Source organism: Lolium rigidum, chromosome 1 (assembly GCF_022539505.1).
Source record: "Lolium rigidum isolate FL_2022 chromosome 1, APGP_CSIRO_Lrig_0.1, whole genome shotgun sequence".
In the NCBI taxonomy this organism is placed as follows: domain Eukaryota; kingdom Viridiplantae; phylum Streptophyta; class Magnoliopsida; order Poales; family Poaceae; genus Lolium; species Lolium rigidum.
The window spans coordinates 15,654,288-15,682,193 of NC_061508.1; the positions used below are offsets into that span (position 1 = coordinate 15,654,288).

Sequence of the window (27,906 nt, forward strand, 5' to 3'; positions counted from 1 at the left end):
ATAATGAGCAGGTAGAAATAACTGAGGAGGAGGATGATGCTGGGCTTGACTATGAAGATTTAAATCTGACTAAGGAGCAACATGAGAAGATGAAGGTTGACAGTGTAGCGGCACATGCCTTGGTTGAGGAACTGGTACCAAACACTTGGATTAAAGCATTTTTCAGTGATTTTCCAAAATGCGACATGTTGTTGAATAATCACTCAGAAGTTTTCAACAGGTAACTATGTCTTGCACTGTCTTGCATCTTTTATCTTGTACTATAAGTAAACAGGTAACTATGTCTTGCACTGTCTTGCATCTTTTATCTCGAGCCCGGCGCAGAGGGCAGCGAGCGCGGTCGCCGCTGCGTCGCGGAAGGCGGCGACCTTGTCCCTGAGTTCGGCGAGCGGGGCGCGCATGCCCGACCGATGGCGGCATCAGCCCTTGAGGTGTGCGTTGAGGCTGATGAAGCGCCATCCCAAGGTCGCCCACCTCGTCCTCCGAATTGGGGATTGATTCTAATTGAAAGTTAGTTGCCAAAAAAAAAACAGATTCTAACGCAAAGGTACACAACCATAGCGCAGGGGGGTTTCTGCTAAAACATTTGAGCTGCATCTGTGGCTTCAATCCAGCGTGGCAGGGACATATGTCACGTTTTGATTGGTTTTGTATGTTTTTGCACCCTAATGACAACTATTTGTACCGCTGGATCACAACTTGCAAGAACTTGTATGAATCTGCACGCAGATGACAACTTTTTGTATGTCTGGTGCAATTACCTCCAGTGTTGAACACGTTCGTTAGTGGCGTTTGTTCAGGCTTCAACGCCACCATTACCTACTAACAATAACGCCAAATTATTGCAGTGGTAGGTCACCACTGATATTTTTTGTACTAGTAATGTCATTCTAGTATTTTTAAAAATATCATGAGCTCCAATTTATAAGTTGCTCTCTCACTCATTCCTTTAGTAATGTCTGAATATATTTCTCCACTTATTTTGGAACTTGAGAATTTCAGAGTGGACCTAATGCACAAATGGTCGAGTCTATTTGTGCGAAAAAAAACATATTTTGCAAGATACAAAAGCCTCGTATGAGGACCGAGTACAATTTATTCATCGAGAATTATAAAATGAGGTAACAGATAGACAGTGGAAATTCCACTGCGATCTCATCTCACATGTTCAAATACATCTGTTATTACATGGCATATTATTTATATATTTATATACTTGCAGTTTCCATGTGTATCTCCTTTTGTGAAATGTTGTATCGGGTATCTTCGAATGCGTAGCCCTGTACGGATGTATCCATGTCCCCGTATCGGTGTTTTTCCCCTTTTTGTTGTTTTGCTTGGACTGTCCTTCTCTCACAAAATGATTCAATCCTGTCGCATGCTTCCATTATGAGACCAAGAGGTGCCCCGAAGAATATCCTAACCCAGTTCTTCAAGCCAAGGACAGAACCTAGAAAATTAAGGAATTTAAACTGCAAATCTGAAGGATAATGATACTAGTCCTTCAGGAACAGATAGCACCCTAATCTTTGGTTCTGGTAACCGCTGGCTGGCAGATAAAAATATGGGTCTAAAAAGATTCTATAAATGTATAAATAAAAGGATGGTATATGTAGTGAATTATACCAGGTAAAACCAGCACAGATTCTTCTTTTATCAATTCCTGAGCAAAGTCCATGTCATTTGAAACACCGACAAGAAGTGAAGTGTTGATTTCAACCTGCATGGTTTTGTAATCATCAATTCAAAGGCACGCCAATAAATCAATACAAAACCTAGAGCAGTATAAATTTGTCCCAACCATCATGAACATTGAACCGTGAGGCTTTGAGTAACATTTCAAAGCTTTGACCATATTGACTCTTCTGTATAGAGCATCTGCAGCAGACCCTAGCAAGTTCACAACATTCCGATGGAACTCGCTATGTTCATCCGAGAGAATCTTTGGAACAGCTGCCTGTTCTGTGAAAGATCTTATCCTAATAAGTGCACACTAACTTGTGTTGGTAAAACACTCTTTATTGGTAGGTTTCTGACCTGAATGATCGAGGCTGGTCCTGAAGTCACATTAAGTAGCATCTCAGTTGCATTTATCACCTTTAGGGGAAGATAATTATAAATCTGCATACATGAGTGCATATAGCCAAAAGTGCAAAAATATGATAAGAATTAGTGCCTTACATGGTTGAGTGTACCATGAGGACCGCAGAAAGCCAACCAACCGATGGAGCAAGTTGTGCCTATGGATTATGCGGTCGAAGATTACCTGGAGAAGATGCTGCGCCGAGTAAACCACTCCACAAGGATTGTTTGGGTTGATGACAACAATGGCTGCCGTGGCACCATCAGCCAGGGAGTGAACGGCTGCAAGGTCGGCCTCCCAATCTCGCTGGGGCAAGAGGTCGTAGAACCGAGGTTCGGCACCTACAAGCTCGCAAGCTGCCTCGTATGGAGGAAAGCCAGGTCGCGGTAGCAGGATGTTTGCCCCTGGAGCACCGCCGAGCACCGTGGTGATGGCTGTGATCGCGCCTGTACCTCCGACTGTCATGAACACGTCTGACTCCCGGATGTGGCAGTCTGCTCCGGCAGATAGGTGGACGGCTACCGCACTGTTACACAGAAGGTCCTTGCGTCAATCAGTCAGTCAGTCCCTGACTCAGGGAATTATGAGATACGATAACTTCAAACTTGCTGAAATCTTGTCAAAATAAGATTGCGTGGTGTTTAGAATGAAAGCTCTTTCGGTCGTCTAGATTTACATTATTTATTTCCTGGAAGTTTATTGAACTTTGGCTTGGGATTTGTAAGTTTTTGCGGCCAACTCTCAGTGTCTACCAGGAAATTTTAAAACAATATTTGCATGTACAAAATTTGAAATTTAAATGTAGATATTTATATAACCTATTTAAAACATAATATACGCAATAACAAATAATTTGACTTGTGGGCAGATCTCCAAGAACTGGTGGATGGCCTAGATGTTGAAAACAACAGGAACTAGGCCCACAATGATTCTCTGGTATCAAGAGGAACATGCATCAAGATAGGTTCTATCATTTACCCGTCGCCGTCACGTACCTGACGTTATAAACATATTTGGCAATTAGCTCAACCCTGTGAATTCTAGGTTTAAGCTACATATTACGGTGAGAGCGATTGCCGTTATTTGGTCGCTTTAGCTATATAGAAATTACAAAGTTTTTAAAAACAAAAATGATTCTCTTACAACTATGCCTCGTCTCTACAACATGTGAAGCACCATGATTTATTGACGATGGTGTCTACTCAGTTAGAGGATAGGCGAGGAAAAAAAATCTTGAACTGGATGGCAGGGTAATCTTTGGATAGGTCATCCATCACCACAGATGCCAATACCGCTACCAATACCGCTTCTTAGATGTGTACTTGTATTGTGTATTTTATCTTTACTATCGTGACATGTAGATTTATGCAGCTGTTTGCATTTTATTCTGCAGAGGCAGGGTGCAATATTTAAAATTTTAAGGATAATAAAACGTTATTTATTAGAAAAGAAAATAGGAACATGTATCCACATTAACCTGCGCGTGGCGGGAAACCCGTACGGTGGCGCGTAGGAGTTGAACTCTCCAGACTTGGCAGCGCTGGCAAGTGCATCGTCAGCCAACTCCCCGCCGCGGCGGAAGCAGGCATGCACGGAGGCGTCGCCAACACCGAGCGAGACGAGGCCCTTGTCCTTGCCGGTGGCCGCGAGCAGCTCAACCACCACGCCCCTGATGGACACCTTGGCTGATTCCGACGATAGTGCCGGGTGGCACCTCACCGCCGGCTTGCCTCCGCCAATGCCGTGCCGCTCTTGGCCCGGCGCCGCCACAACCTGCGGAGTGAAGAAACTAGAAATGAGGCACGCGCATTTGCTTGCTAGTTGCTCGCATTTGACAGATTGTACGTTAGATGCCTGTGCAGTTGGTGCCATCGGAGCAGAGGCAGAGCAGAGCTGAGAAGAATATCAAAGGGAGAACGTACAAACCACCGATGAGACCTTAGGTGTCAATTACCTATTTATGCCCCGCTGACCCCCGTGCTTGCCCTTCCTGCTCTCAGACCGAACACATTTCTTCTCAGCAGAACCGGTGCACACGCGGTACACTCCAAATTCGTGTCCCTATCTAGCTGATGTTGCGAGCATTTTTTTTAAGGAGGGCAAAAGTTTTGCCCTATTGGTCAATTATGAAGAAGTTCAAGATTTGTTACGAGATGGAGTCAAGCTCAGTAACATAAGGAATTACTCTCGCGGCATGATTGGACCCAAGTGCTTAGCATCCGTAGTATTCGAAAGAGCCACCTCTCCTTTATCTTAGTTACAACAACGGACGGTATGGTAGAAATATTTCGAAACACCCTAGTGCTGCGCTCACTCCAAATCTCCCACGAGGTAAGCATGATAAGGGATGCAAAGCACTTCCTCGTAGTGCCATTTTGGACGATGTTAAGCCACCAATGTTTGAACGAATCAAAGTTGCTCCAAGAAGAAGTGTCGACGATGGTGATGCCTAACGAAGCAAAGATCGAGTTCGAAAACCTCAAAGAGTAGCGACATTTCAAGAGGAGAATGGCCACACTTTCGGGATCCCTTTTGCAAAGTTGGCACACACCACAATTCGGCCACGCACGTTGTTAGAGACAATCGGCCATCCACAGACGGGTTTTGCAAGATAAGCCAAGCAAAGAGCTTGCACTTAGGCAGAGCCCAATTTCTCCAAACCGCCTCGGCATGAAAGACTTGATAATGCGCTCGACTTGAGCCTTGTAGGCTGACAACGCCGAGTAGAATCCCGAGGCCATGAATTTCCAAGTTATATCATCAGGGTTCCATCATTTAGTTGCACCGCGAACACCCTTGCCCAGAGGTTGACAAACTCAGCTAGGTAGTTCGCGCGTTGCCATGACTTCATTAGTCTTGTTTTTTTTTGGAGAGCTTATGATTTGGTCCCACGGACTACAAATTTAATCTATCCAAATTCATATAAGACATGCTAGGATCACCTTATGATATGGGCTCACCGACTCTAACTTTAATATATCGCATTATAGAGGATTTTGTATCTGCTCTACCGGATTTAATGCTTTGTGGCAGACACGAGTACAGGGTTTTGTATCTGCTCTACCGGATCTAATAAGAATGTGCTGGCTCATCTAGCATCTTCCTTATAGAGGTCGCTGCATGGCTTTTTTTTCGCATGAGGTAGCCCCCACTTCATTTGTCGTTGTTGCATGCCTGAAAGGGGCAGCTCGCTCTTTGACATTTGGACTTTCTTTTTTGCAATTTTCTTTTGTGAATTCCCTTTAACCTTTTATGTTGTTAATTTTGTACTACAATTTATACTCACTCCGTTTCTAGATATATAGTAGTATTTTGAGGAAAAAATCTAGAATATAAGGTCTATTGTGTTGCACAACTTGTATGAACAATTTCTTTAGGATTTTTTTTCTGTTTCCTTATATTTTTCAAACTGCTCTATTTTCTCACGTCAATTTTCAGGGGTTATCCCACTCAATCTTTGTGTAATTTTTTCTCAACTAGTGTTGTTTAATATTTGTGATATTTTCATGGCTAGAAAATAATATGAGATATTTTCACTTAAACGGTTAATGGTAGGCACAGTAAATAGGATTTTCAAACTTGAGCTAGATCAGTTTATCAATGAGCCAGGTGAAAAATGAAAAAAGACATCACGAACTGCTATAAAGACCTTTTGGTCCACATATGACAGTTTTTTCTCCACCAAGCCAAAAGTAGAATTTCCCAAATCATTAAAAAAATAAGAATAATACCAACAGAGCGAGGCCAAGCCCCTATGAGAGCCCCATCACAACCAGGGGTACATCCAAACACCAATATGTAAAGAGCACACAATCTCCCATCAAAACTGAAGAGGAAGAAGCCATAACTGTTATTGAAGAAGTATGGCATGACACACTCCAACATACATGAATAGGTCAATCCTCCTACTCATCGATCACTGACCACTTTTGCCTCTTAGCCGTGTCGCAACATCATGGGTGAGCCTCCGTTGCAGCTTAGTTGTGCCGCAATATTTCTACTTTTTCGATAAAGGGAGTATATTAATATCACGGAGATACAAATTACACCCAGCCTCTGCAACAACGTAGTGCCCTAATGGCAATACGGATGCACACAGCCAAAAAAAAAAATACATAAAAGAAAAGCCCCACCACAGTGATCAGTTTCTCAAAACAGCGGACCAAACACCACCAAAACAACACCATAAATCCATTAACTCCAAAAACGATGCCTCCACGAAGGAAACAATGCACAAGCACCGTCATCGCCCCTGGTCAAAGACCATGGGTTTTCACCCTGGAGAAAGTCCGCACTCACAAAACAATACCTTCAACAAGGTCATTGCCAGGCACAACCAATTAAGGTCAGACCTTGGGTTTTCACCCTGCCGGTTTAGACACTGAATTCCTCCTGTGTTGTCGCCCCCACTTGCCAATTCCGCTGCTCCAAATAACAAATCACCAAGTCATAATCCCTACACCTCCATGACTCGAACTTTCATTGCCAGTCTTCAGTTTCCGGCTTCCATGCCATTCTCCGCGTCTGACTTCACCGTGGAACTAATATATGTCCCATGATGGCAACAGACTGCAGAGCTTCACAACGCCCCTTCTGATACCAAATGGTCAGATAAAAACATGGTTGCGCGCGATCGAAACACCATCCTCTCCGGCAAATTCCAGGCATGTCGTCCATTTGGAAGTTGCCGGCGGAGTCTTCCGAAACTCGGTAATCCGCCCAAAATCAATGACGATTCCAGCAGGCTGTTTTTCATCACGGCACTCTGGACGTGGCCTTCCACTGATCATGTCTGCGCACAAACACAGCCCAACGCCATGGTGTATGAGCATGAGTCAGGATGCATACACTCCCACATGCAAGTATGTCTTGGTGGCTTGCTGCCACGGTCGTGCATGTGCATCCAGCTCCGGTGTACAGATTGGAACGCCAGTGAACTGCTAGATCGGGAGGCCGCGATGTATGAAGGCGACGGCCAGATCTTGAGGCCGGCGGCATAGCAAAGGCGGCGGCCAGATCTTGAGGCCGCGACGCATGAAGGCGACGGCCAGATCTTGAGGCCAGCGGCATAGCAAAGGCGGCGGCCAGATCTTGAGGCCGCGACGCATGAAGGCGACGGCCAGATCTTGAGGCCAGCGGCATAGCAAAGGCGGCGGCCAGATCTTGAGGCCAGCTTCACAGGACGGCGGTGGTCAGATCTTGAGGCCAGCTTCACAGGACGGGAGCGGCCAGATCTTGAGGCCAGCAACACAAGACGTCGGCGGCCAGATCTTGAGGCCAGCAACAAAAGACTTGGTACGATGGAGGATGAGGAGGACCATCAGGCGGGAGAAGAGAAAAAACGAGCGCCTCGCCACCGCCGGAAGGCCTCCTCCGGCGGCGGCGAGCAGAACGGGCCGATGGTGGGGCGCCTCCTGAGGTTGCGGTGGCGATGCCTCCGGAGTCGCCACCACAATATTTCTACTTATCACTACCATGGCCCACGAAGCCACGCACTAACCAAAAGAACCTCAGAGGCCAAAGATGACACCCTACACGAAGAGAAAGATTCTTGGAGCCGCCGCTCAGATTTCCACACAAGCCATGAGGCCGCACAGAAGACAAGATGATAACCTTCCCATCCCTTGCGGACGAAAGTCACAAAACCAAGCCATTTTTTTTTAGATATGGGCGCCTCTGCCATACAGTTTTTCATTTAATAAAAAGTATCGGCACAAATGTATTCCGTTAATACATCACTGATCAGATAAGGTCGAAACATGTATCAACCATAAGAAAATGAGGCACATGATGAAACTATCCATTAGCTAATCCATTAATGTGCTGCCACCCAGTAGACTGAAAAAAGAAGTCCTCCGCATATCTTTCGGGAGAAGGAAAGCCCAAAGTTGGATCCAATGGGAGGTACGCCGGATGAAAGTCACAAAACCAAGCCATGCCTAGCCGCATCCCTTCCACATTGAGATGCAATGGAACAACACTCTGAGGCCCTCCTATATAATGTTGACTCCTTGACATCCTCCTACCAAGTCAGCGAGGCAAAAACTGAACCCGGGTAGTTGCGGTGAGTCGCGCCTCAAATGAGTAAACGATAAAATCAATTGCCGACATTGCCATCTCTCACATAACCAGAGCTTCAGAGCTTGGGTTGACATGGTCAAATGACAAGGGACACCGAAGCTTTACGGGAGCTGTTCCTCGGCTGACCGCACATTCAAAAGGTGATATGGAAACTGATGGAGAAGTCCCTAATGACGCTGATGACCTGGGCGCGTGAAGAAAAAGTTCTCTTCGACATAGATGTTGCTTTTTGAGGAGTTTGTGCGGCGGATCCCGATGATCTGGCTGGTGAAAACTGTTACTTTGGCTCTTGCTCAGTTCTGTATGTATCTAACAGCCCCCTAGTTGTTCCCCGTCGAAAACACTAGCAGTAGTTATGCGGTGCACCCCCGCTCCACCACCATGTTAGTTTCTGTTGTTGGTTAGCTTTTGCCTGCAATCTCTCTCGTGGCTTGGAGCTGTACATATATCGTAGAACAACTAACTCTGTTTTTCGTTATCAATAGATAATGAAAATCGATCCCTGAGGGATCGCTTGGAAAAAAAGGACATCTACGGATCAAACTATACCTAGCTTAATTTGGTTATATTTTCTCCACCACATTGATGCGAGGAAGGTGGGGCGTTTCTAGACTACTAAAAAGATCGATAAAAGTGAATTTACCTTCTGTCTTTGTACTCGACTACCATGTTGTGTCAGCTTCCGCAAAAACTTGAGAGGATGAAGCGCTATCCCTCTGTTCGTGATTGTAAGACCGGCCCATGCCTTTAGGTCATAAATTTAACCAACATAATACAAGGTATGTATTTTAAAATATATATCATTTGAAAGTTTAGATGTTCTACTTTCTAATGATATAATTTTTTCAGCTACAATTCATATTATATTGATCAAATTAACGATCTTGGTATACGTGCTAGCCTTATAATCCCGAACGGAGGTAGTATTTGCCAGGTGGTATATATAGGTGTTGTTTCCAATGTGTTACTAGATTACTCGGACCATATAACTGTGTTGCTTAGTCGCCCTGGACATCCATCTGGAGACTCTCACTGTGCCGACGGCCAGCCCATGCCTGTGCCGACGGCCTTTTCCTGTGGCGACGGTGGCCATCAGCACAAGCTTTTCTATGCCGCTGACTTTCTTGTGCTGACGGCTTTCTTGAGCCGACCGACTTCTTCGTGGCATGTCCTGTTCGGGACCTATGCCAACGGCCCCGATAAATTGCCGTCGGCACAGAATTTGGCTGTCAGCACCTTGACTGGTTCCCGTAGTGTTTCACACATTGTCAGTGGAAAATAAGTGCAACTAGACCTAAGCTATCGGACCTTTGGCATCGTCTCTATCCATATGAGACATATTCCCTACGTCCATTAATGGATGTTGGTAGATTCCTCTAAATTTAGATGTATTTATAACCTAAATAGTGTCTAGATATATTTAAATTTATACAAACTTTTAACATCTAAAATTAGACAGAGGTAATAGAACAATAGAGTTACAGAAGTAATCCGGAGACTTTCACGCGTTATCAATGAAATGATTGTACCCAGACCGTCAGCTATCAGAACCTCCACATCATCATGTATTCATGTTCCACATGAGACATATAAGAATAAAATCCTAGAAAACGTAACGTGCAAATCAATTTGGAGACACTCTCACGCTCTGTCAATGAAATGAACGAAGCCATACAACAGCTATCACAACCTCGGCAACGGCTCAATCCACATGAGACGTACAAGAATAAAGTCCTAGAAGAAAATGAGGTACAAATTTTGAATGCGAGGGTCACCGAATGTTAGCAATACCGTATGTGCCACAATTTACCGACTCCGATATGATCAGCAGCAACGATCGGGCACTTAGCTAGTTGTACTACATCACTATCACTGACATTGTAAAAATATCGACAACATGAAGATAGTTGATACCCAACACACGAAAGTGCAACTTAGTACAAAGCACAAAACATGTAAAAAAGATTCACATCACACAAGCTCCCCCATCTCACAACGAAATCGATAATTCTAAGCCTCGAGCGGCTTGCAGACGATGGTGGCGTGCTTGAGGATCTGGCTGCTGAACTGTCCGAGCTTCTCGGTGGTGTCGATCTTGTCCTGCCCCGGCGGCGGCAGCAGCAGGAAGTTCTGCACCAGGCGGCCGAGCGTAATGCCCATGATTGGCAGCGCCAGGATGATCCCCGGGCAGCTTCGCCGGCCGACACCGAAGGGCACGAACCGCAGGTCGTTGCCGTTGGCCTCTACAGACTTCTCCTCCTCTAGGAAGCGTTCGGGTCTGAACTCGTCGGCGCGCACCCACCGCTTGGGGTCATTGGCGAGGAACCAGGCATTCACGAGGATCTTGGACTTGGCGGGGATGTCAAAGCCGGCGAGCTTGGCGTCTCGTAGGTTCATGTGTGGCACAAGCATCGTGATGGCCATGCGGCGGCGTAGAGTCTCCTTCACGACCGACTGGAGGTAGGGGAGGCGCTCCAGGTCCGGCTCCGTCAGTGCCACGTTAGGGCCCAGCACGGCAGCCATCTCGTCGCGGAGCTTCGACTGTACCTCCGGGTGGTTCACCAGCTCAACAATGCCCCACTCAATTGACCACAACGTTCCCTCGATGCCTGCAACGAATTCATCAAAACCTCATTGTACAGTACTCTCTCCAATCCTTTTTAAGTAACTTAGATTTTGTACAACTTTATATTAAATTCGAATAAATTAAAAGAAATCCGAGGGAGTACTAGCTTAATCTTTCTAGTATATTTATTCAAGTATGATGCATGCATATTTCGTTTCTTTTGGATTTGCCTGTCAAAATACAAAGCGGTCCAAAAAGTTCACAACTGTTAACCGAAGACAGCTATATATATAGATATAACTTCATGACAACCTAACTGGTCATACCCCTCCGTTCCTTATTTGTCCGCACATATGGTTTGACCTGTGTAAATGTCTGAAATATCTGACGAACTATCCAGGATAAAATGGTAATACAACAGAGTTTCTTAGACGCAACGGGGAGACTCCCGGGCAGCTCACGCGAGGGAGGCTCCGGAGGCCACCCACCATCTCAAGAACACCAGATCCCAATCAATCTCACCCACTGGCCGCTGCCGGCGGTGGCAGCCATGCCTGGCTGTCGAATGGCCGCGGGCGGGGATGGCGCAGCCCATCAGGCTACCTTCGCGTGGGGCCGGGGGGAGGGGGGATCGACATTGGGGAAGCGCAGGTGGAGTCCAGGGGCGGTGGCATTTGCCGGTGGGGTGGCGCTTGCTGGCTCGCGGCAGGGAGGCATGGAGGAGACAATGATGGGCATGCTAGAGGTGGTGCGCAGGCGGCGACGGATGGCTTCGTGTGCGGTCTTGCCTCTCGGTACCACTCTCGCGTGCTCGATATGGAGCCGACGTTCGACTAGACCGGGTCGGCCCGTTCCATTAGTTCGCCGGAAGCCGACCGGCGGTGTGGGGCCTGCTGGCTTAGCCAAATAATGGTGGTTGTCCTAGAGTTCATCTTTTGCGAAGATGGTGACCTTTCTGAGCCGGTCCTTCTTCATCTGACTAGAGTGATGAATTCCAGAAGCCCCCCCCCCAAAATGTACCAGTGCACCTTATGCCTAGAGTTTGCTGGATCGGGTGGTATTCGGTGCAGCGCGTCCATGCTTTTATTTCGATCGTTAGGTTCTGGAGGGAGAGACATGAAACTCTGTTCTGTATTGCCATCTGATGACATTCCGGTCCATGGTGAAATTAGACGCGGACAGTATCATGAAGACCAGTTTGGAGGACTAGCAATGGAGGTTCGAGTGTTTGTGATGTTGTGGGACTTGTTTGTGGTACTAGTTATCGTAGCAGTAGTATGGAAGTGGGGGCGACAACATAGGTAAAGTTCAGGTCTTACCTTTCAGGGTGAAAATTTAAGGTCTAGTCTTAATTGGTTGTGATTGGAAATGACCTTGTTGTTGAAGACATTATTTTGAAAGCCGGCACTATCTTCAGGGTGAAAGCCTAATACTTTTTGATCGGGGCGACGACAACACTTGTGCGATATTCCCTTGTTGGAGGCGTCGCTGTTGGAGAGCCTGGATTTCAGGTGTTGTCTTGGTGGTGGATGTACTTTTGCTACTAAAGATGCAATAACGTAGCGGGACTTTTTTCTTAGTTTTTTTTTGGATATGCATCCGTATTAACATTAGAGTATTGCGTTGTTACAGAGGCTGGTGTAATTGTTATCTATAGATATTAATATATTCTCTTTATCAAAAAATATCCAGCATAAAATATCAACATATACATAACCAAATGTACTCAATTTTATGATAGCACATTGCTTTATGGTATTGATGATATTATTTTCATTTTCTAAATAATAGTATACTTCTACATAAATTGGTCAAACATGACCAAATTTGACTTTGACCTATATGCATAGTAACATGAACTGAGGGAGTATGACCACTCCATTTGTAAGTACTGCCAAATAAGATGTACATCTACACTTTCAATGCACTTTATGTTTTTTTTTGGAAAGAGAGGGGTCTTCCGAATTTCATTAATTAATGAAACTTAAGAGAGTTGTTACAACGATATCACAGCACACAACTTAAAGCAAGTAAAATAGGATGATGAATGGTAATCATACTACAAAAGTTAAAATAGCATATTTTTACTGAGTAGAAGAACACAAAAAGACACTACCAAGAGATACCATCTTTTCTGCATGGCCAAAATACTCGGCAAAGGTTTCCTGAAACTCGGAAAGCCTTTACGGCCGACTTCTTACACATGGCAAAGAAGCAATTGTAGATTAACAGCCAGCCACTCTCCTAAACATTTTGTGAGTAAGGCAAGTGGACCACGCATTAATAAACTAGTTCATCTTTTCAGTTAGTAAATATAGATGTTTCATATTGAACGGAATATAGATAAGATGGTATTAGGCTCTACAACTATTCTTGTTGTTATTGTTCGATAAAGGGGGTTTTATTACTTAGAGTTATTCTTGTTTTTATGCATTATAGAATCAATGCAATCAGAAATGCAATTATTTTCTCGCAATCACTCCCCCGACTCTCCATCTTAGAGTGACCATCCTTCTCCCCACCTCATCCCCAATCCTACTTCTTCTCTTTTATTTTGTTTGATTGGTGAGTAGTTTTTAGATGTACACTTATATAAATGAATGGAGGGTGTCCTTCGAAAGTTTTTTTTTACCGGAGCTTCCCGGTAGATTCTCCGGGTTTGGATGTCCTTACTTAACAATAAGCCTTCTTCTCCTTACTTAAAAACCATTTTCCCTTTAAACCTAGAAGTGAGCTGCCTATTTAGATGATGAATCTTACCTGCGATGTTGATGTTCTCAACGATGTAAAGGACGTTGTCGTGGTTGATCTCGCCCTTCCTTTCGGCCATCAATACGTGGTCGATGGCGCACGTAATCTCGCCACTCTGGTCCAACGCCTTCCTGCGTTTATCATATGGATAAATGCATATTAGTTATTGAACTGGATAAAACAGATCTTAAGCTTCCCCATACAAGTATACAACGAAAGGGCAATCATGTAAACGTCCAAAAGTGGAACTCAGCCTAGCTATATATCATCATATCATGCATGTGCACATACCAAACTCTCTCTTTCCTGGAAGGCCACCATGAAAGAAAAAAAAAACTAGTACTGGTAACCTACTTAGCACTCCACCATGGAAAGAAAGAAGAAAAGAAAAGGCGCGAGCTGATGTATGTGTATGCCCGCAATGGATCGTGGTCTACTTACATTCGCTCTTGGACGAAATGGTCCTCGAAGATTCTCATCCTCCTGTTGTTGAGCTGGGTGCAGCGGTTGAGGTAGCGTCGGAGGAAGGGGCGGAGGACGGGGATGAAGTCGGCGTAGTTGAAGTCGAAGCTCTGCGAGAGCCTGCTGCGCTCGACGTTGAGCGCCTTGAGCTCGTTGAAGAGCGGGTCGTCGGCGGTGTCGAAGCGGCGGCCGAACATGACGCGGAAGACGTCGTTGTACATCATGAGCTGCAGGCCTCGCCAGAGGACCACGCCCTCCGTCGCCGCCGCCGGGTCGGCCTTGAGGTCCTCCACGACCAGCCTTGCCTCCTCCTCCCACCCGGCGCGGCTCTGCGCCACCACCTTGCTGGTGAAGAAGGGCACGGTCATGATCCGCCTCATCTTGCGCCAGTGGTCGCCGTACACCGAGAACACCATGTCCTGCCCTTTGCCGGTGAAGATGTCCAGCACAAGGTTGCGGTTGCGGGAGCCGAACTCCACGCCCTGGGTGTGGAGGACCTCCTTAGCCAGCTCCGGGCTCGACACCACCACCAGGTTGCGGACGCCCATACGGAGGAGGAACACCTCGCCGAAATGCTTGGCTAGGCCCATAAGCTTGCGGTGGTTCAGGTCATCACCCACCTCCAGCCAGTTGCCCACGATGGGGGCACCGGAGGGTCCCGGAGGGAGGCGGAAACGCTTGCCCTTGACCTTCGCGACCACGATGGCGAGCACCGACGCAGCAAAGAGGCCCAGCAGGGTCTTCTCCAGGAGGATGACATCCATCGGCGGCAGGTGGCTTTTGTCACTGTTAGAGCTAAGCACGCTAGCTAGTACAGTTCAAGCGGAGTCGCAATGCGCTACTGGGTTAGCTACGACTCTTTGTTGCAATATATATACGTACAGTACCTCCTCGATCCAGTCATCAGAAACCAGGCTACACCGAGTTTTTTCAAATCGCCCTAAGGCTAACAACCAACCCGTACGTGGTTCGATGGCTAGGAGGACGGTGACATTCCAACCGATCTGAGTTTAAATTTTAGATTTAACACTTCGGTGTCTCATCAAAAGACGAAATATTGTTCAGTGAAAGTCGATGTTCCCGTTGATAGCGAGGAGTCCGTGGTGACTTCGTCAATCTCAAGATCCGTCAGGTTAGTTTCTGGACTCGGTCTACTCGAAGGTGCTTCATAGAGGTAGGGTGTGCGCGTTCATAAGATTCGAGTGTATGTACGTATGTGTGAACGTCTACGTATGTACTATGTTTTGCAAAAAAAAAAATTAGCCTAAGCTGCACGCGTTGGGCTTGGCCGGCTGCCAGTCTCACACACGCAGTGAAATCTTATAAATAAGAAATATTATTCAATAGAAGACGATGTTTTCCTCGATTATTTGCCTTAGAGATTGCAATATGTGTCTTTTAACTCCGTGGCATACAAGATACATCAAGTGTACGTGGAAGCAGTTAGTGTTAGTAGATGCAAAATATAGAACCAAAAAACCTAATATCTTTAACTGTAGTGAAGCTAGTTGTCCCCTGTAGGTTCTGGAACGGTTTCAGTCGGGCAGTTAAAGCTGTCCAATTCATGATATTTGCATATTTGCCATACTTCATATTTTGTTGCATAATTGTCCTATGAGCTCCATATGTCAGTGACACATGATGTGGCAACTATGTAAAGTGCAGAAAAAGTGTGGCAAATGTGCAATTGGTGGTTGTTGATGGTTACCGAATCTGGTTCCGGGAAGATACCTGGTTTGGTACATCACGTATCTTTGTTCAATTTTGGGACTATATGTTGTTCGCAATTAGGTCTCTCTTAAAATTTTCTTCAGGAGAAACTTCACACTTGCTAGGATGGAAAAATGGTTTGAACTTGAACATATCACCACCAGTATTTCCTTTGTCTAATGGTTGTGACTCGCTTATACACTGGTAGTGGGCAATATTCAACTAGCTCAGTTTACAACATTATTATCTATAGAAGAGTTACTCATGTTTTTATTCCTACGATTTGGTCCCGCGTGGTATCCACAGGGTCCAAATTTTCATGTGGCTTCTCTGTAATTACAAACTCATTACCAGGGATAATAGTCCGCTAGAAAGAAACTTAGATTAGCTTTCTTGCTATGTGTTTTGTGATGCGCCTGAAAGTATCACGCATTTGTTTTGTGATGGGCCTGAAAGTATCATTCATTTGTTTTTAGAGTGTGTGGTTTGTATTAAAATCTAAGCTTTAGTCTCAGATTTCCTTGAAATTAGAATTGGATATTATTTTCTTTCTGTATCTAAATCTTGTCTTGCAGACAAGAAGCATGATGTTCGTAACACCATTTGCACTGCTGTTATGTGGAGCATTTGAAAAACTAGAAATGCTTTGATATTTTACAATTAATTTTGGCTCTCTACTAAACAGATTTGGTGGCTAAGTCAGAGGACACTCAGGAAATGGAGACTGATTTGGTTAAAATTGTGAAAGATGAAGAAGAATCAGGAAGTCCAACAGAGCCAAAATGCTCGGAACAACGACCAAGTCAAGTGGCACAGGAAGTTCTACAGATTTTCAGGATCTGGTGGCCTCGTCTCTAACATTTTGTTTGTCCTCCGCCACCGCCTGGATCTCCAGCACTGCCGCCCTTCACTCCGCGTTGCCCCGAGCATCCAGGCGCAGTGGAGCTCGTATCCCCGCTCTGGTTCGTCTCCCCGTGCCCCAGGAGCCCGAGATGCGGCAGCGGAGGCGATGGCCAAGCTCCATGGTCGAGGCCGACGGCCACGAGCGCGTGGGATGCGGTACAGTCAGTCGGTAATCGGGACGGCTTCCTGTACTAAATGAGGGCTTAATTCACCTCCTTGGATCCTCTGGTACCGAATCCTTCCATCCTTTGCTAATTCACACCACAACTGTGTCGTAGATTAGTTTCTGAACTTGCACATAGTCTAATGTCTGAACTTGCATTACTGTGAACCACACAAGTCCATAACTAGCACTCAGATGCCGAACTTGACTAGCGATCCCACGATAAGTGGCTGTTAGGCATAACAGATGCAAATACGCAAAGTAACGTATTAATCTGTAGAAATCACTTACCAATATGTAATTTAAATACCTTCTGCAGATAATGTAGTATGTGCTGCCGTTACCTAGGGCGAATTTTTTTAAAATAATACGAATTTTTTATTTAATTCTAGGAATAGCGCGCGATTTCAAAATAGTGCAAAAGTGTGATCTGGTCGGTCAGCTAATGACCGATCGGTCAGTAGCAGAGCCGACTCCAGTCGGCTACTGCGCCCCTGTCAGGGACAGTACTAGTTGGTCGATAGCTGACCCTACAGACCAATTAGCCAGCTACAGACCAATTGGCCAGCTACTATCCGACCAGTGCATGGATTTAGTTTAGGGCATCTCCAGCGGCGCGACGCAAACGGGCGCTGAGCGATCGTTTGCGTCCGCGCGGACCGGAAATGCGTCTACATCATGCTGCAGTGGGGCGACGCATCGTGTCCGGGGCGTCCGCAGCGACGCAAATATGCGGCATGTTTGCGTCTCCGCGGACGCTGCGCGGTCGCGCCTAGCGTTCGCTCGCTTCCCCACGGGCCCGCCTGCGGCGACCCTGGTCCTATCGGAGATGCCCTTAGGTTTATTTCAGCATCGTAAACCCTTCTGAAAAGCGATATATCCCGGACCCGACGCTACAAAGGACGGGCATCGGTAGACGGCCATCGCAACGCATCCGAATGATATGGATGAATCTGAAGCTGGAGGGCCAACGAGACAATGTTTCCTATGCAATCAATTTGGTCACCGGGACACTAATTGTCCAACCTTCGGCACCGCCCAGCAGGAAGGGGGCGAGTGAAGCACAAGGGGACATCGCGGGAGGGAAGAAACTAGGCGGCGAGGCGCTACTTCGGAACTTATTTGCAATTTTATGTACCGAGCTTGTTCCGGCTGCTCCGTGTCTATCCGAGTGAAACCATTTGCATAGGGGCGGGGAGACCGTAACACAAACGAGTAACATTAAATCACATTCATAAATATATTTATGCCTACATAAAATTATGTCGAAACATACCGGCGGCCCGGTGGACGACGGGACGACGAAGCCGAACTACGGGGTGGATCATGATCATGGTTTGCACACATGAAAATTTTCATGCCGAACCAATCAGAGAAATCCTCCACCTGCTTAACCTTCGCAAGACGGCCGCACCAACACCGCTCCGCTGTCATACCCGGGGACAAACTTGCATCCTTCGTCTTCGTCGGCCTAAAATCCTGGTCAGAGCATGACACACTTATGATGGCTAAGGGTGAGCCAACGAGAAAAAAAGAGATAGAAGCACTTGTGCAGCGATGAGTGTCGATGCATGCTTTTATAGGGAAAATCCGAGAGCGTGGCGGGAAAATATAGCGGGAGATGGTGGCGGGATAAATTTGACGGGAGATGGTGGCGGGAAGGATAGCGGGAAGGGTGGCGGCAAGGGCGGGAGGGAAACACGGCGGTGTGAACGGGAGAGGGAGAAAATATGACGGGAAAGCGGTGGCGGGAAAATAATGGGGGAGAAGTGCCGGGAGATATCACTCGTAATAAACCTAAACTAAATCCATGCACCTGGTTAGATAGTAGCTGGCCGATTGGTCGGTAGGCTGGCCAATTGGTCCGTAGCTGGCCGGTTGGTCGGCTATCGACCAACTAGTTCCGTCACCTCACAGGTGCACAACAGCCGACTCCCTGTCGGCCTGCTATTGACCGATCGGTCATTAGCTGACCGACCAGATCACACTTTTGCACTTTTTGAAATCGCGCGCTATTCCTAGAATTAAATAAAAAATTCGTATTATTTAAAAAAAATCGCGTTACCTAGGCACCTAGCTAAATAAGACACTAACTGGCTGTGATATGCCTTTTGAAATCACTACTTGGATAGACATCTGCAGATAATCCACAATTGTATAGTGTTCACTGGATGATAAACTACAATCCAAATTCACCACCAAATTCTGAATCCTAGGACACGCGGTGAGCTGCCACGCAGTCATGGATGGTAACCAGCTAGATGCAGAGATGTACGGTGTTCTCGTGCAAATTGAATCAACATATTACAAGGACAAGGATGGAATGCTATGCAAAGACTACAAGGACCCGAGCAATGTACTTGGAAGTTGGAACACGAAGGACATGATCGAGCAGCAGTCAGAAGATCTGGTATACTGACCAGGTGAGCTACATCACCTTGAAACTGACCTTCTTAAGATTTGGATGCTCTGCATACAGGTTCTCTAACTGTACTTTCTACTTATTGATTTATCAATCATTTAGCCGGATTTCCTTGAGGTTCTTGAGAAATTGTAGGCCCGCCATCTCCCTGTAACTGTCAGTCTCTAGCAGCTTGAGCTTAGCCATTGCGTCCTTTTCAAATATTAAGTGGAGCTGGCTTAACCCAGAAAGCTCCAGCACCACAAGGCTCGGGAAAGACGAGCCTAGAAAATGCAGCTGATTCATTACAAGTGACCCTATCCTCAGTCTTAAAACTGCAAGATTTGGTAGATCCCCGAGGGTTTGTATCTCAACATGTTTGCCCAATCCGCTGAACTTTAGGTCCAGCTTTGATAGATTCCATAGGTGATGCATCCAGTGCGGTACTCTGACCAGGAAGCCATCCAACTTGAGGCTCTCAAGGTGTTTTGGTGGCAACAAATCCCCACCTAAACAACCATCTAAGTTGTCTCCATCTGTACGACTGCTAAATGCTTGATACACTTTCAGAGAACAAAGTCGGTTGTGAGCAGCAATGGCAAACCAAAACTTCTCCCTGTTTTCCTTTTTGATACCAGCCACACATAGCTTACGCAGCTGGGTAAGTGAAGTCAGCTCCTTCAGGGCATTTTCCTTCCTCATTGCAACCGCAACAACACCCAGTGTTTGTAGGGACGTCAGTTTTCCGGTCCCTTTTGGAACTTTAAAACCATTTGTATCATTGTGTAAACACACCCAAAGGGCGCGGTGCAGGTTGAGTGTATCGTGCAGGCTCAAACCAAGTTCTGAATGTTGTGCACTCCAAAATGATTCAACCAGAGACCGTTAGAGGGTGGCCTACCGAAGACACATACGCAAAATCTGGGGTAGCAAAATTGTGCAACCTGTCTGTCGTTCACTGTTCTTGGCCCGTAACAAAGAAAGCCGATGTAACCCATACACTCTTCGGTAATCATCAATAAACATGTCATTCTTCTCTTGTGCTCTCATAAAATCACGAGTTGTGCGAAGGTGTTGTAGCTTGCGAAGCTTGGTGATAGTTGTTGGCAGTTCTGATATATGCGTACCTTTGATATCCAGTGTTTGGAGGTGGCTCAAATTTCCAATAGACTTTGGCAGGTACCAGATATGATTACATCTTCGTATAGATAGGTATCTAAGGTGATGGAGCTTCCCAATTTTATCAAGATGGCGATTCCCCAACCGCAGTGCGCCCTCCAAATCGAGCACCTGGAGGAACCTCATCTTTTCAGATATGAAATACGGTCTCCACTCTCCATACACGGTGAGTGATCGCACACGCGATAAGTCCAGCATACTATCAAATACATCTTTAGTTCTTCTCCAGTTGCTGCTAATGACAAGATGGCGTATTGGACCTTGTGTATTGCTCAAGGAACATCCATCCTCAAGTGTGAAAACAAGATTTTCCTCCCTAGCCTTAGAGATGCATATTTCACGGATGACATCATGAAGCTGACAAGAATCAATTGTCCCAGTATGATGGTCTACACCTTCTCCTGGCAGAATCATACTCCTGTCTAAAAGATCATCAAAGTAGCCCTCACCAACTTCTTCTGCTGTCATATCATGCACCTCTTTGCAGTAACCCTCTGCGATCCATCGCCTCACCAAACGTTTGCGCTTAATTATGTAGTCTTCTGGGAATATGGACATGTATAAGAAACATGACTTGAGATGGTAAGGTAAGCCATCATAGCTCCTCATAATGACTGTATTTATAGTCCTAAGCTCTGTGTTGATCTCCAACTCAGAACTAATGCGGTCATTCATCTTCCTCCATTCGAAAGCAGTTTTAGGCTTAGTGGCTAGGAATCCACCTATAGTGGATATTGCAAGGGGAAGTCCCTCACACTTCTTTAAGATACGTCTTCCTTGTTCCTCCAAATCAATGATCCAATCAGCATTTCCTGTCTTGTCTTGAAACACCTATAAAAGATACAATGTAAAGTTGTTAAGTACGTGGGTTAAAGAATAACTCTTAAAAAGTACATTATGCACTTTTCAACCTTGCTTGAGTTTGTGGCTTGTAAAAAAGGTTACATGCCTAATAAGCTCAATTTTTTTCGGTAAAGAGCATATATTAATATCACGGAGATACCAATTACACCCAACCTCTGCAACAACATCATGCCCTAATGGCATAAAAGATGCACACAGCCAAAAAAAGAGAGAAGAATTAAAAAAAAGAAAAGTCCCGCTACAGAGATTGAAAACTTGAAACAGCAACACTGGCACCACCACCATAAGCGACACCTCCAAGAAGGAAACAGTGCACAAACACTATCGTCGCCTGATCATAGATCTTAGGTTTTCACCCTGAAAAAAGTCCTCACTCTCAAAACAATGCCTTCAACAAGAACATTGCCAGGCATAACCAATTAAGGCCAGACCTTGGATTTACACCCTGAAAGATAGAACTCTGAACTTCTCCTGTGCAGTCGTCCCCACATACAAGTCGATGTTTGAAGTCATGAAGCACCAAGCCAATTCCACCTCACCACCAAGATCCGATCACCATTGCTCTTACACTGATCTCGGCTTTTGTGACCTTCTCCGCCAGCACCATGGAAAGAAAACGAGCTCCATGATATTAACAACCAACGGAGCTTTGAAGCGCTCCCTCTGAAACCAAATGGTCATATAAAAAACATGCGTGCACATGACCAAAAACACCCAATCCAACAATCTTCAGGCATTGATCGCATAATGAATTTTGCCGGCACGGCCTTCCGAAACACGACAATCCAGCCAGCCCGGTGGGAAGAAGCTTCCGACCGATCTTCAGTTGGCGCGAGAGGAATCCGAGGACCACCACCATTATTCACAAGACTAGCAGTCCCCTCGCCACCGGTTAACTACCAACCAGATCGGAAGACATGAATAGGGCAGTCCAGCACTGCCCGACGGTGTGGCAAGGACCAACATCAGGACCGCACCTGCCCAAACTCACCCGGTCCAGATCTTGCCCGAAAGCCTAGATCGGATCGAGGCGGCGCGGAGCACCACCGCGCGGAGGGCGCTGGCAGCGCACCACCCCTCCTTGTCGCCGATCCGATGGAGGCGCTCAGGACCCGGCCACGCCCAGACGCGCCACCCATGGCCCTCCGCCGCCGCCCACCAACGCCCCTGAACAGCGGCCGAGAACCACCTCCCCTGCCCACCGCTGCACCGGACGGATAGGCGCCGCCATCACCACCAGCGCCGGCGGCAACGGCGGCCAGGAGAGGGAGGAGAGGAGGGGCTCTTAGGGTTGGGGAAGGAGGGATCCTCCGGAGCCACCAATAAGCTCAATTTATATTTGTTGAACTATGCTACTATGTGCTTATTATTATTATTATTTTCAGCACTGTTGTAGACACAAACTAAGACAGTCTATTGCATTCTCTTCTTTGTAAATACATTTAAATGCAGATGACACCTGTTGACTATGGTTCTCCTATCACATTTCACGTTTTTTCTTCCACAACAGAAGTAGTTGTGTATCTGGTTCAAAGGTAGTCACCACTCAGTGATAGGGTTATCCAAATCCAACTTGATGCCAAACAGAGCCTAAGTTCACAATCCCAATGCCAATGATGATGAATGATCAGAAAAGTGTTGGGGACGTCTTACAGAAACTCTCGATGTATTTTCTGAAGGCAAACACAGCAAAAGGATAGAGTAAAAAAATACTCATTCAAAAGGAAAGAAAAGACAGATATAAAAAAGAAGTACCTTCTTTTTGAAGAGGTCAAGTGCAGCAGCATCATTTAGACCTTCAAGATGATACATGCCCGTGTCTTCTCCTGAACAATGTTTGGCAACACATCTTTCCCTTGTGGTGACTATGACCATTCCGGCATTTTTGAAGCAACTCCTGACCAAATCCCATTCGTCAGTCGTGGATATATCATCAAGAACAATGAGGCACTTATAATTTAGAAGGACACCTAATTCTTTGACCAGCTCTTGAACTCCCATTGTTGCAATGCTCTTCTTTTCTTTTCCAGTTGCTGTTGTTCCAGTAGGATCCTCTCGGGCACCATTCAGTAGTTGCAATGATAAACTTCTGACGAGCGCTTCAGGATCGAATGGACGAAATGCAGTGACCCAAGCACGCTTCCAGCCACCAAGTTGTTGGCTTCGGTAGGCGCTTCGGACAAGAGTGGTCTTCCCAAGACCTCCCATTCCCCACGCTGATATCACCTCAGTTTCTTGATTGTTTTCTGGTTCACCAACTAAATTTGTTCTTTTGCAGGGTTCACCAACTAAACTGATAAGATGATATTGCTCTGTTTCCCGTTCATGTTTAGATCTTGTGAGCTGCCTATTATGATCAAGATCGTTTATTTGTAATGCTACATGTTGCGTTTGTTGGGATCCGATGAATATTGAATACTATGTCAAGTTGATTATCAATCTATCATATATGTGTTGTTTATGTTCTTGCATGCTCTCCGTTGCTAGTAGAGGCTCTGGCCAAGTTGATACTTGTGACTCCAAGAGGGAGTATTTATGCTCGATAGTGGGTTCATGCCTCCATTGAATTTGTAGCGATAATAACCACAGATACATGGTTTTGCGTGGCGTCGTCAAAAGTCATATTTTTCATGTTTCCTGCCATTTTCATGGGTTATAGCGCACATTTTTGGTTCTTCAGACGATTTTCAGTGGTGATGACTACCGATACATGGTTAGATGGGTGTTGCCAGAACTCCCATTTTTCATATTTTTTGCCAATTTTCTTGGGCTATAGAGCGCAATTTTTGGTTTCCCGGAAAATTTTCAGCGACCTTGATGGGCATCGGCTAAACTCACCTTTTTAATGTTGTCTCCACATTGTACTGGGGGATTTGCGATTTGAGGGTCTGCTAGAGATGCTCTCAAGTGTTCTGAACCCCAAACTCCAAATGCTGCCCGTTGCGTACCCTGAATTCTGTTTTGTTTTCGCGATATATCCTTGACAGAGTTTAGGATAAATTTAGCGGCTTTTCTGTGCGACCAGGAAACAAATTTAAGTTGCAGTGAGGTCACCTGATAAAATAGAATCTACAGGGTTTTGCAGCTAGAAGAAATTTGAGGATCCCAAGACTCGATTGAAAGGAAACCCCTTTGGAAATTAAGTAATCTGGTACAGTTGATAGATGACGCTGTCATCATAGTTACTGCAGAAGGGCTCCTGCAGATAGTTACGACTTGGGGGCAGGACAGTCATCTAATTTCATACATCACCCCGATACAAAAAAAAAAAAACCAAATCAAAAACTATTGTACGATCCCCATCCATGACACCAAGACCAAGGAACCCGTCGATCGAATGCCAAATGAATGTGTAGATAGGCGATCACCGGCCGTTAACAAGAATGCAACACGAGCTCAACTTGGTTTCATCTACAAGTCGTCGTTCGTGAAGATATGGTTGTCAGCTGAGGCCATCTCGTGCACGACGAGCCTCTCGGCGGTGACGGTGGCGCCCGTGGCGTTGTTGAAGAGGTAGACCCCCGCGGCCGCGTAGATGGCCTCCGTCGGGTACGCCCGCGACGTCGCCGTGATCCTCCCGCCCATCGCGAAGCTCTGCACGATGGAGTGGTCCACTAGCACCCTCACCGAAAAGGTCTCACCGTCAAGCACCGGCACGATGCTGCCAATCATCCTATTCACGACATCCTTTGCCCGCGTTGACCGTGACTCGTCGTGGCAGAAGTGGGTCTGGAGGCCGCCGTCGACGCCCTTGGACACGTAGAAGTACACAGCTGTCTGTTCGGTGCGGCCGTTGGCAAGGACGAGGAGGCCAAAGGGGCCGAGCGCCCCCCGTACGGCGGCACCGCTGGTGCTGCAGTTGTAGCCGACGTCGGCCTCGTTGATAGCATCCACGTCAGAAGAGTTGAGTTGGAAGGAGGCCTCGATGTCGAGTTGAGCGCCCTGGTGGAGGGGGAGGCGAATGACGGAGCCGGCGTTGACGGTGATGCGACCGAGGTCCGTGGAGTTCCTGCGGAGGGTGTCGACCTCCTCCACTGGCCATTGGATGAGGTTTGTGCGGGTCTTCCTGTCAAGCTCCACCGTTCTTGGAATCGTCTGCACACACGATGATGCATTTACCGTTATAATGAATCAATTATTTAACTTGACTGCAAACAACTACTCTTGTTTATGTAATCAATATAAAGGGCCGCCGAATTCTCTTAAAGAAACAACGGCACGAACAAAGAAGATATCGTAGTCTTCACATAAATAATTTAATAAGCAACGGATTCCATTTTCCACTAGACTGAAAATGGACACTTGATTGGTGTGTCTTGGGAGGTGCAGTGAGATCAATGATGAAAGTGACCAAAAGGAAACTAACCGTTGAAATTCAGCCGGCCTATACCCGGCCGATCGGTAAGTAAATAAATGATTAGTTCAGCATCAAGCTAACAAAAATACAAGTAATAGTAGTATACTGGGAGAAAGGACAAGCTAGCTAGCTAGGCATATGAGACGTAGATGCTAGTAGATCTGGGGTTTTAACTAGGGACTGAATGCGACATGCATGCAGGCAGGCAGAGCCAAAGGGGGACGGGCACACCATGTGTGTCAACAGGCAGCTAGCAGCTAATTACGATAGTGACCTGCCTACAGTAGAACCGACCGAGAGGTGACCATTAAACAAGAAAGAAACAAGCGACAAGACGTCCTCCGTGATGTGCCGGCGATGCAGCCATGAAGCAATGGCGACGATGACAGAATATATGCAAATAAGGTACTAACACTATTAGACGTCCGTGCCAAGAGGCAGCTAGCAGCTAATTACTCGCTAGCGACCTACACAGTAGAACGAGAGGTGACCGTGAAACAAGAAAGAAACAAGCGACAAGACGTCTAATAGTGTTAGTCGTCCTCCATGATTATGCAGCCATTAAGGAATAGCGATGATAATGACAGAATATATGCAAATAAGGTATACTAATACTAAGTACAAGAAGAATGATGTGGATTTGTACAAGTGCATACCATGAGATTGGCCCATCCCTTGGTGATGTCGGCCTGCTCGGAGTCGGTCTCGCCGATGTATGCCCAGACGATGCGGCGGTTCTTCTTCTGATCGTAGAAGGACTTGGAGGCGTAGTACTTTCCCCAGTCGTACCTGAGGCCGATCCCGAGGTCCAGCTCCCGGTCGATGGGCGTCCAAACGTTGGCGACGGCGTCGAACCTCCCGAGCGCGTAGTAGTCGTGGCGCTCGTCGTCGCTGCTCTCCTTGAGCACGAAGAGCACGTCGGGCGAGTCGTCGCCGCCGAGCATCTCGGACGAGTTGCCGCCGACGGGGTAGAGGTCGATGCACTCGTACATGCCGGTGCCGTCGGGGCCGCGGTGCATGTTACCCGGCATGAGCTCGTAGTTGACGAAGTCCTTGGTCCTGTAGCTGAGGATGATGCCGGCGTGGCCGTCGTCGTCCTTGGAGCCGATGACGGTGCGCCAGGTGTCGTCGGAGTGGTCGAACCAGGCGGTGAGCGGGTCGCGGAAGTCCTTGAGCCCGATGCCGGGGGGAGGGTAGAGGATGGGGTTGGCGGGGTGCTTGATCCATTCGCGGAGGAGCGGGTCGGACGGGTCGGCGGGCGTGGCGAGGCACTGGACCTGGGCTAGGGTGTCGGTGTTGCCGGTGTAGAGCAGGATGACCTGGCCGTCGGGGAGCACGGTGATGGAGCCGGTGAGGACGCCGTTGCTGTCGTACCACTGGTCGGGAACCATGGCGAGCGGGAGGTGGCGCCAGTTGACCATGTCCTTGGAGACGGCGTGGGCCCAGGCGATGTTGCCCCAGCTGTCGCCCTTGGGGTTGTGCTGGTAGAAGAGGTGGTACCATCCGCCGTAGTACACGGGGCCGTTGGGATCTGCAGAATATGTCGCCGGCCACCGGAAAACAGAGACCACGTACGTTGGTCAGATCAAGGGAAAACAACGCAAGAAAACGAAATCTAATCTGAATAAACCAGATCATGGAGAAGTGCGCGTACCGTTCATGTAGTGCTGCTCCGGCTGGAAATGGAACCCGGTGCGCTGCCACTGCAGCATGGCGTTGCTCCACGGGAACCCGCCGTCGGCGGAGTAGGCACCGGAGGACTTCTCCGACACGCCGAAGTCCTTGCCCCGGCTCCTCGGGAACTCCATCGGCACCGCCGGCACCGTGGCCGACGCCACGTCTCCTCCGGCCGGGACCCGTTCCACCCTGCCCCCCGCGAGGAGCCCGACCACGACGACCACCGCCAACGCCGAGGCGGCCAGCACGGCGGCGCACGCGCGCCACCTCACGCCGCCGCTGCTCCGGTTTTGATGGGCGTCGTCGGCGGACGACGGCAGCGGCGCGTACGCATAAGGAAGCAGCGGCGCCGTGGTGCCGGGGACGACGGCGCTGGACTCCATCGCGTCGCGTCGGCGGCGGCCCGGTCGATGGTTCCGAGGAAGGCTGATCGAGTGGACACTGGGCGGTGGATGGATGGATCGACGGAGGAGCGAGCGGGGCGCGATTTATAGCTGGTCGGGCCGGACGCGGGGGGTTTTCGCAGGGGTTTTGGCCCGTTGTGTCAAATACTAGTTTTGAACAGCCTGTACGTAAGTACGCGTCCCCTCCGTCGAGCGCTCCCGTCCGTTGATCGCTAAAGATTAAAATTGTAGGGTGCCAGCACGGACACGTCTGGCTCGTGGGGCCCACGGGTCAGCGACGGAGAAGGCCGACATTGGCCATGTGA

The 27,906-nt window shown here is 47.3% G+C and overlaps 3 protein-coding genes and 1 pseudogene across 3 annotated transcripts; all 4 read right to left on the minus strand.

Moving 5' to 3' along the window:
• Positions 1-675: 675 nt before the first annotated feature.
• Positions 676-3,955, minus strand: LOC124704561 (annotated as a pseudogene).
• A 6,219-nt stretch (positions 3,956-10,174) lies between these two features.
• On the minus strand, positions 10,175-14,707 carry LOC124667951 (trans-cinnamate 4-monooxygenase-like). Its single transcript, XM_047205175.1, has 3 exons — positions 13,923-14,707; positions 13,491-13,612; positions 10,175-10,773 (listed from the first exon to the last, which is right to left on the minus strand). Exons 1-3 carry the CDS (start codon positions 14,705-14,707, stop codon positions 10,175-10,177), a joined length of 1,506 nt encoding a protein of 501 aa, XP_047061131.1.
• Positions 14,708-19,231: 4,524 nt separating this feature from the next.
• Positions 19,232-24,398, minus strand: LOC124704569 (disease resistance protein Pik-2-like). Its single transcript, XM_047236846.1, has 4 exons — positions 24,319-24,398; positions 22,919-23,432; positions 20,161-21,130; positions 19,232-19,893 (listed from the first exon to the last, which is right to left on the minus strand). Exons 1-4 carry the CDS (start codon positions 24,396-24,398, stop codon positions 19,232-19,234), a joined length of 2,226 nt encoding a protein of 741 aa, XP_047092802.1.
• On the minus strand, positions 24,286-27,580 carry LOC124667961 (sucrose:sucrose 1-fructosyltransferase). The gene is made up of 3 exons (XM_047205182.1): positions 27,175-27,580; positions 26,177-27,051; positions 24,286-25,258 (listed from the first exon to the last, which is right to left on the minus strand). Exons 1-3 carry the CDS (start codon positions 27,578-27,580, stop codon positions 24,575-24,577), a joined length of 1,965 nt encoding a protein of 654 aa, XP_047061138.1. The 3' UTR covers positions 24,286-24,574.
• Between the last annotated feature and the right edge of the window lie 326 nt (positions 27,581-27,906).

Coding starts and splice junctions, on each gene's coding strand:
- LOC124667951 (XM_047205175.1), bottom strand. CDS start 14,707: ATGGATGTCATCCTCCTGGAGAAGACCCTGCTGGGCCTCTTTGCTGCG. Junction 13,613..13,922: donor CATTTCGTCCAAGAGCGAAT/GTAAGTAGACCA, acceptor TGATAAACGCAG/GAAGGCGTTGGACCAGAGTG. Junction 10,774..13,490: donor TGAGAACATCAACATCGCAG/GTAAGATTCATC, acceptor AATTCGTTGCAG/GCATCGAGGGAACGTTGTGG.
- LOC124704569 (XM_047236846.1), bottom strand. CDS start 24,398: ATGACTGTCCTGCCCCCAAGTCGTAACTATCTGCAGGAGCCCTTCTGC. Junction 23,433..24,318: donor GACAGCGTCATCTATCAACT/GTACCAGATTAC, acceptor ACCCTGCAAAAG/AACAAATTTAGTTGGTGAAC. Junction 19,894..20,160: donor TCGTGATTTTATGAGAGCAC/AAGAGAAGAATG, acceptor ACAATGATACAA/ATGGTTTTAAAGTTCCAAAA.
- LOC124667961 (XM_047205182.1), bottom strand. CDS start 27,580: ATGGAGTCCAGCGCCGTCGTCCCCGGCACCACGGCGCCGCTGCTTCCT. Junction 27,052..27,174: donor GGAGCAGCACTACATGAACG/GTACGCGCACTT, acceptor CATATTCTGCAG/ATCCCAACGGCCCCGTGTAC. Junction 25,259..26,176: donor AGGGATGGGCCAATCTCATG/GTATGCACTTGT, acceptor TCGTGTGTGCAG/ACGATTCCAAGAACGGTGGA.